The sequence below is a fragment of the Zingiber officinale genome, chromosome 3A (assembly GCF_018446385.1).
Source record: "Zingiber officinale cultivar Zhangliang chromosome 3A, Zo_v1.1, whole genome shotgun sequence".
Lineage (NCBI taxonomy): Eukaryota > Viridiplantae > Streptophyta > Magnoliopsida > Zingiberales > Zingiberaceae > Zingiber > Zingiber officinale.
This window is the reverse complement of record NC_055990.1, coordinates 133,719,367-133,728,649: the sequence shown is the minus strand read 5'-3', so window position 1 is coordinate 133,728,649 and position 9,283 is coordinate 133,719,367. Positions and strand designations below refer to the sequence as shown.

General features: G+C 38.4%; 1 protein-coding gene across 1 annotated transcript; it reads left to right on the top strand.

Moving 5' to 3' along the window:
• The first annotated feature begins 1,874 nt into the window (after positions 1-1,874).
• On the top strand, positions 1,875-6,123 carry LOC122052481. Its single transcript, XM_042614016.1, has 7 exons — positions 1,875-2,545; positions 4,767-4,907; positions 4,994-5,107; positions 5,223-5,396; positions 5,475-5,590; positions 5,691-5,772; positions 5,848-6,123. Exons 1-7 carry the CDS (start codon positions 2,015-2,017, stop codon positions 5,872-5,874), a joined length of 1,185 nt encoding a protein of 394 aa, XP_042469950.1. The 5' UTR covers positions 1,875-2,014; the 3' UTR covers positions 5,875-6,123.
• The last annotated feature ends 3,160 nt before the right edge of the window (positions 6,124-9,283 follow it).

Below are 9,283 nucleotides of genomic sequence, written 5' to 3'. Positions count from 1 at the left end.
ACTAATACACTGGATTGGTCGATTGAGATATAGATCTTAAGCATTAGTTTATTCCATTTTCCCAATTAGAACTGATATGTTGTTTTTTGTTTAATTCCAAGCTCATTTAATTAATTCTGTCCTATTAGCCAATCTGACCCAATTTTGATTAAATCTGACTCATTTGATCAAATTTGGAAAGATCCATCCTGATTAAATTTAATTAAGTCTGATTGAATTAAATTGATCTGATTAAATCAACTAATGATTTGAACCAGATCGAAGTCTAAAATAATTAAACTAGTCTAGTTAAATCAACCAATGATTTGAACCATATCTGGATTTGATTGGACAAATCTAGTCTGGTTAAACCAATTAATAGTTTAAATTAGACATGAATTTGATTAGACCAGACTAGTTCAAACCAAGTGGTCCAGTTCAAACCAAGTTAGTTTGGACTAGATCAGTTCAATCTAAGTTAGTTTGAAATCAAACAATTTCTCGTTTGATGGTGGAATAGTTTAGAGACAACGAACATGACAGCCGGAGCGATTGTCGATCGACCTCCCGACGTAGTCATTGGCATTCTCCGAGGCCAGACACCGATCGCCAATGGCCCGACCTGGTTGTTTGCGTGTGCTACAGGTAGAAAAACGCATGAGAGGGTGTTTGCCAGCCTTTGGCATGTCGCTGGTCACAGGCATGTTGTCGGCCTCTCAGGACGCCATCACCACCCCCGAATGCCATCGTTGGTGTGTCCTCGTGATGCTGACAACTTTCTTTAGAAAAATCATGAATCATGAAATTTGTACGAGAAGAAATCGGCAAGATCTCTTGTCGTAAGAAGAACGGTCCGAAGAACGATCACGATCAATCCTGCTTATCCTTGAACTTTTCATCTTTGATTTCGACGCCCATACTTTTCCTTTACCTCCAATAACAGAGGAAATAAAAGTGTTGGGCAATGAAGGAAAGACATCCTTTCATCTCCTTAATTTCAAGGGTTTGAATCTTGTTTTTGAACTAAATCGAAATTAATTTAAATTTGAGTTAAATTATTCGGATGTAAATTTAATTTAAAATTATATAAAAATAATTAACTTCTATTTGAGTTCGGTTAGTAATTAATTTGCGAATAATCGAATACAATATTATAAATTTGAACCTGATTAAAAAAATATTTAAACAAATTTAATAATTTTAAGTATCAATCAAATATTTATTTTCTAGAAAAGTTCACAAACAAACTTGATTCGTTTACCCCTACTCGACACTTTAATAAATACCGTTAATTCATACCAATTTATGTCAGTATTTGTACTAATCATATAATAGATGAAGTCAATCTATAACACCAATGAAATTTCGAATATTAAAAAGACGACAATGATCCGCAAGAGTATTTTAACAATAGTTACAAATATAACAGAAAAGACAATAACAAAAAGTTTTGAAAACATGTTGATAAGACTTGTAGCCCTCTTCCTCTCTTGTATTTGTATTTTTATGCGGGGAAAAACTGTTAAAGTAAACAGATTAGAACAAAGAGTTTACTTGGACTCATTGAAATTCCTGTGGATATACAAATTTTTAAATTCATGGTTGAGATAAAACATTGCTGTCCAATCCAGAATAAATAAATAAATAAATAAGTGGATTAGATAGTTGAAAGCAACGGTGATCATAAACTACCGGTCATGAAGAAGAGAGTGGATTCTTTCTTGGTGGGGACGCCACCGTGTGTAGGCAGCCACATTAATTGATTGGCTGCTGCCGCTTTGGACGTTAGATTGAGATATCTAGATTTGTCAAAATCTTATAACCCAGTGGAATTATATTCTGCCGTCAAACATAATGAAATTAAAAATTTATAGGACATATATTTTTAGACGTAGATTTACTTTCATTGTTGCATCATCCTCCGCCTCCAATTTAATAGTTTTCGTTATTAGTTAAATAAAATCCCTTGCGGTTTGCCGGTTCATCTTTGCCGATAAATCCGGGATCGTTCTGCCACCGACCAACGCCGGATTCGATGGCCACCGGCGTCATCTCCCAGCAGTCATTGTTCCTGGCCCTCTCCTCTTCCTCCTCTTGTCCATCGTCGTCGTCTTCGTCGAAGCCCCCGACCAGGGCGGCTATCCCATCGCTGCCTTTGTGCTCCTCCCGCCGCCTCTCCATCTCTTCCCCCAAGGGATCCAACAGAAGGAGCCGGGATTCGTACGTCGTCGCCGCCTCGGCCTTGGCCGAGGACCTCGATGTCATCCCCGTGCAGAGCAGCGACTCCACCGACCAGCAGGACGGCGTCATCCCCTCCGCCGGGAGGGAGCAGCAGGAGGAGCAGCCCCTCGAGGGGCCTGGCAGCCAAGTCGGCGCCTTCGCTCTCGAGAGCGGGGGCAGAATCCTCGGTGGCGGTGGAAGCGGCGGCGTTGGTTTATATTCCGAGTTACAGGACGAGGAGGACGTTGAGAAGTCGGTGGACAGGACTATCAACGCTGCAATTGTTCTTGCCGCCGGGACTTTCGCCATCACCAAGCTTCTTACCATCGACAGCGACTATTGGCATGTGGGTTAAGTTGCTCGTTTTATTTTTATTTATTTATTTATTCCAAAATGGAATTTGAATCGATTTCTTCTTCTTGAATTGATTTTTATTGCTGTCACTAATATGCTTAGTTAGATAAGTTGATTGCTGAAAGTTGTGTTTTTTTTAGCTTTCTTTTCCCAATTATCTAGTTAATTACTGCTGCAGCAGAGCCGAGTTTAGTATCAAAACGAAGAATTAGAAACCAGTAGTCTCTAGATCAAGGTAGGAGTATCATATATTCATAACAAATCTTTATTTTCAATTTGTCTGAGAAACATCGTGTTCCCTTACTCTTGTATAGCTTCTCTTTTATAGAAAGAATCTAATTGTGAAATTCATGTTTCTTTTGAGAAGGTTGCTTGTTGCTTTGAATTTGGCTGTCCTTCTGATTGTCAACCAAAATTAAAGAAACCTGTGCATTTTAGTAGAGGAGTGCATTTGTAGGTTTGTAATTCGTTCTCATCAACCATGCACAAATATTCTAAAATAGTTCCTCCTTATCATTGATAGTGATTTGTCATGATTTTGACTAATGGAGAAGTTATCCCTCGATGAAAATGGTTAAATACATATAATTGTCTATTGCCTGTGCAGTCATTCATTTAAAGATATTCAGTTGTTTGAAAACTAGAACGTGGGTGTATTTGATTTTCATTCTTGTAATGTTAGACTGAAATTTGAAAAAAAAAATCATTTGATAGAGAACGATAATCAAAATAAATATGAGAATATCATTGACTGAGACAGAGATATAGCCTTAACCTAATCAAAGATGATCAAAATGGCCTTGGTATAGGGATATGAATATAGAAAGTCAATGGAAGGATTTACATCGAACTGAACGGTGGCATAGGATCCTTGAACCTTACTTCAAACATTTGGGATGCTTGGCTTGTTGTTGCTCTAGAAATAAGATTGACTGATTTGATAAATGATCTATTTCTGACTCATGATTAAAAAAGGATATACAATTTAAGTAATAGAAGGTAAAAAATTTGAAATGGGATTTGAGAAAGACCTAAACTTGTTACATTCATATTGTAGTAACTTCTAAAGCTTCCTGTAGCTAAAGCCAAAATAATATCCCATTGAATAAAACTAGGCATACAAACAAATCTAATAATCCATGGATAAAAATCAAAAGGTAAGGACCAAGAGGAAATATGAAGAAATTTGAATAACTAAGAAAGCAAGAAAGAGAAAGGATTGATGATGATTTAGAGAAAAAAAAAATAAAACACCATACGACTGCCACCTATTATGATATGATATTTTGATAACACCTAAAATTGATTTAAAATTGTCTAAATGTGTATTTTTTTATTTTTTAAAAAATTGAAATGTCAAATTCTGAGACAAATTGTTGGACACAATACCTTCTCTTGTTAAGAGGACTGAGTTTTATTCAAAAGCATAAATCACTATGGATATAAACAAGTGTTGTTCTTGCAAAAAGTTAAACTTTCTGATTGCAATCATATTGTTCTTATGAAAATCGGGTAACAATTTCAGAAAGACTGCAATGGTGCGCAAACCACGTGATTTGTTAATCTCAATTTGGTAGTCTTTCCAAATTACATTATCAAAATTGTGATGTGTATTTGTAATTCACACAAGTAATGCTGCAAATACTAGATAGGTTTAAGGTGCAATCAGTTGCACATATTGCAACTATACATGATAATTTCTTCATATATGATCTTTATCCAAATCAATAGAACCCGACAGAAGAAAATCGATAGTGGCCTTGCTAGTTGCTTGAGTAGTAACCACCATCTAGTGAATTAAGTGACTCATTTATGTTGCTGATCCATTTAGTAGTTCAATATGCCTTCTTATTTACTCAAAGCATGTATTGTCAACAAGAAAGAGTTCATAGTAGTAAACAGTGCCACACAAGTTTGAAAATATACAATGTAGTAACAAATATAATGAATTGGTTGCAGGCATTGAAGAAGATATTTGGTTATGGTGACAGGATTTTTGTTGTACTAATTGTTCTTGTGGCCTTTTGTTATAGTGCATTAGCTTTAGACTTCAGTGTTCTTAATAGTTTATCTGAAAACTAAAGATTAGAATATACAGATAAAATAAAAAACAATGTAGTACTATATATTGTCATTGGCTTTCCTTGTGTCAAAGTAGGTAATTCTTGAGGGCTAAGCTCATTGTCTCCTCTTGTCTTTTTGATCCATTTCAGGGCTGGACGTTGTATGAGATACTTAGGTATGTACCCCAACATAATTGGGCTGCCTATGAGCAATCTTTAAAAACAAATCCAGTTCTTGCGAAAATGATGATAAGTGGTGTTGTTTATTCTCTAGGCGATTGGATTGCCCAGGTGGATTTCGCTCAATCTTTTACAAGTTAGAGGATATGTTCAGATGCATTCCATCTTAATTGTGTAATTTATAAATGTTGATGCAGTGCTATGAAGGAAAACCACTCTTTGAATTCGATCGTGCTCGCATGTTCAGATCAGGGCTCGTAGGATTTTCTCTTCATGGGTCACTTTCTCATTATTACTACCACTTCTGCGAGGTAGACTTCTGCCACCGTCTAATATTTATTACTGATGTTTCTTCTTTATACCATGAGCGCTAATTCTGGCACTTATGTTACAACACTAATCCAATGTAGTAATCCTTCACTTCAGGCACTTTTTCCTTTCCAAGACTGGTGGGTTGTGCCTGCTAAGGTGGTGTTCGACCAGACTGCATGGTCTGCCATATGGAACAGTATCTACTTTGTAGCATTGGGCTTCTTGCGTTTTGAATCTCCGGCAATTATTTTTAGTGAATTGAAGGCTACATTTTGGCCCATGTTAACTGTAAGGACCTTTCCCCTTGTTATTCTATGTAACCATTGTCAGTACGAATGCAAATGGTAAACTTTGCTGGCTTAACAGGCAGGGTGGAAGCTTTGGCCCTTTGCACACTTGATTACTTATGGTGTTGTTCCAGTTGAACAAAGACTTCTTTGGGTTGATTGTGTGGAGTTAATATGGGTGACGATCCTCTCAACGTAAGAATAAACATCATTTCCTGTCAATACATTTAGCATTGTTCTCTATCATCTTGTCCAATTGTATCTTAGTTTGTATTCTTCTTGACAATCAATCTAGGTATTCAAATGAGAAGTCTGAAGCAAGAAATTCCGAAGTGACCTCGGAGTTGAATACTATACCAGCATCCCATGTCCCTGAGGTAGTGGACTTATCCTTCAAGTTACGGAGATCCCTTCTATACAGTTTCTTTACTTTGCCCTACAATTATTTACAGGAACTGATAAATAGCCAAGAAAGGTAGCTGTTCTTGTTGGAACGGAATGCTGATTATGTCGATTGCATGTATAGTGTGACAGATGGATACGAAGCCAGGGGGCTGCCTGTAGTCCCTTTCTAGCTGATTGCAATATGGTGATCTTAATGCGTATATTCTCTTACTATTTTTTTTTTTTGTTGTGTTGGGTTGATTTCCCCCTCTTTGTTATCCATTGTTTTTCTTTATTGTAATGACAATTGCGCGAAGTAATGCAGAGAAGCAGGTCTTGATTAATGAAGAATGTCTAGCAAGCTGATCTGCTTAAGGTCCCATGGAAAGTGATTAATGTCTGGTGACTGAGTATCTAACTAATAAAATAGAACAATTCAGACAGGATTTTACAACAAGTCTTTTTTAGTCAGAAGGTGGCCGGACAATCTTTATTTAGAGTGAGTGAAATTGAGCAATTGTCTCCCGAACCACTTGTGACTAGACGTGGGTGAAATTGTTTAATAAGGCTTCCCATGATAGATTGTCGTCCAATTCGCCATCTTCTCTTGTAAGGTGAGTGATCCAAATTAACTCTTTGGTCCAAGGATAGCAAAGATAATAGGTGTTTGATGAGATGCTTATAGGTGTTTTGCTTGAAGCCATGCCCTGTTCAGTAGCTTGCTAGCAAGAAGACAGTTCGTTTCAACCAAGGTCAACCTTGATCCAATTTCCCGAATATGCTGTATTCCAAGCTCAATTGCCTGCAATTTAGCACTGAAAATAAATGTTGGCTTCCTCTACGAAGATATCATCCACGCCAAAGATCACCTCCTAGCCCAGCATGTTAGACCCCTCTATTGAAGGTTGCATTCGTTTGCAAACTAGCAAAGAAGATCTCTGATGCAATGTGGAAACCTTCTTTTGGTCTTAACCACAAGGTGCATTCCTTGAGCGATAAGGTCAAACCCCTCACACAATAATGTATACTTTTTCAAAACCAAATTACTCTCCCATTTTCATTGTTTCTACGACTTACTTCATTTGAATCAAATGGTCTTCCTTTTCATATTTTAATTTTCTCTACTAAACATATCCTAATAGGAGTTCTATAATGTTTAGTTAGGAAGATGCCATCAAATACCTTCTCTCTCTCTTGCGCGCGTGCTCTCTCTCTCTCTATATGTTGTCCGATGCCTCCTGCGTGATCGTGAGCGATACATTTATGTGGTGTTGTCAACTTGATTTCTTTACATTATTAAATTCTTTTATTTTCTCTCTCCTTTTGCTCTCTATTCAAAACTTGTGGCTCGACTTTTAATCTCTTGACTTTCTCAAATCTAAATGTGTTTCGCTCTCGCACCTTCCTTCGCCATCTTCTTTTGTTGCTCTCGCTCCTGTTGGCAAGCAAAGCAAAGGTGGTGCAAGATAAGCACAACTTATAGTTGCATGCTTGTTCTTGAGGTCACCGGAAGCTCCCCAAATTGCCACTGCAAACAAAGCTGACGTTATTTTGCATAACACCTCTCTCCATTCTTGATTATAAGTCTTTCCACTCTATTGTCTGCTTTTTAATTCTGTACAATATTTTATTATTAAGATTTATGCTACAACGTACAAACCCTAGCTACTACAACGTGTAGCAGCTATATGGACAATTAGTTGCTACAATGTGTAGCAGCTACAGTATATGAACCATAGCTGCTACAACGTGTAGCAGTTGTAAGTACCCTAAGTTAATTTTGATGTGGTCAACCATGTTAAGTTAGGTCTTACAGTTTTGATATCTTGTGTCTGGGTGTATAGGAAATTATGAACATAAGAAGTTGAGCGGAAGACACAGCTAGTGAGAAGGATGACACGGGAAGCGAGTTGATGAGCTCAGTGCATCTGAGAGACTAGGTGTTATGGAAGAGTACACCAGCTAACGAGAAGGAAGCGCATGACACATATGAGGGACGAGAAGCCGAGGAGGAAGCCTACTCGAGGAGAAGGTCAGAGTTGAGTTCGAGTGAGCTCAACTTCAAATGATCGGAGCATCACCCAAGCGAGCGGGATTAAAGAAGATAAACTTGGAGGTTGATCTTGAAGACTTGAGACATCTCCATTGTGTCTAAGGCGCCTCAGATGAAACGGTGTGAAGGCGCGGAGGCACCTCCAATGACATTGAAGGCGCCTCTAACAAGTCAGAGTCGTCGTCTAACTGTTGGAACATGGATAAAATTTTATCTATGTTGGAGGCACCCTGGATGGCTTTAGAGGCGCTTCTAAGCAATGATAATTTTTTTCAGGAGGTTATAAAAAATTTCCTGAAGCTAGAAATTAGAAATCAATCACTGTATCCATCTTTTTAGTAATTCCTGAGCTTTTAAAGTGTGTAAGAGATTTCTCCACCTTCAAGAAGGAAATTTTTGTTGAGCTTTCAACCGCCTTAGATTAGCAAACTCCCCGGTTGCAAACCAAGTAAAATTCCTGACCCTCTTTATTTTATGTTGTTTATTTTAATTATTTAATTAATTTAGTTACTAAGCAAAAGTAAGAGATTTAGCTAACTTTCTTCTAAGGCTATTTACCTCCTCTAGCTTACCTAAAGCATACTATAATATACCAATAAATATAAAAGACTTAAAATAATTAAAATTTGATATACTTAAATTATATTAAGAAAAATAAATATATTTTAGTGGATAATTTATCGAATTAAGTTAATATAAATTTATAAAATTTATTAGAATTTTTCTAGATTCAAAAAAAAAAAAAAAATTATATTTTATAGGTAAGAGAAAGGTCCGTTCGAAAATACACTATATTAAGTTTTAATCTTAAACCTAAGTTTATTCTTTTATTCCTCCGTCTCTTACTTTCGCCCAAGCTCACGACGGCGCACCCAGGCGCCACCCTGCCACGTCGGCCCGCAGCGCGATGGACGACGTCTCCTGTGCGTTGACCGTAGGCCTTGCTCCCCTGCCATGCAACTGGTAGACATTGGCGTCTTCTCCCCTTCGCGTCTCTCCTTCACCATGCGCACGACGGCGCTGTTCCACTGCGAGGAGAACTGGCGCCGCCCAACTGCTGGCAATGTTCCCTCGGCGACGCAAGAAATCCAATGCTAGCGCTGCTCCTCCGCTGTTTCCCATCAGACACCAGCGCCTCTGCCACTGCCGCGGCTGGAAGTTGCGACCGATCGCAACCTCCGATGCTGCAACTCCCCGTGCGCGCCCGCGCATCCTGCCGCTACTGTCAGCCGGCTTGACCTCGCCGTCCCAAGCCCAGCACACCTCATTGCGGCCTCGCTACCGCATTCCACCAGCTCCACCTTCCTCCCTCTTACGGGAAAATAGTCACCAGCCGCTGCTTTAAACCTTACTATCGCCGTCGCTGCCAACCTCTCCGTTGGCTGGGATCACATAATTTAGTTTTAGTAGTTACGAATTATATAATCAATTTGAGTTGCAATTAAGGGCAG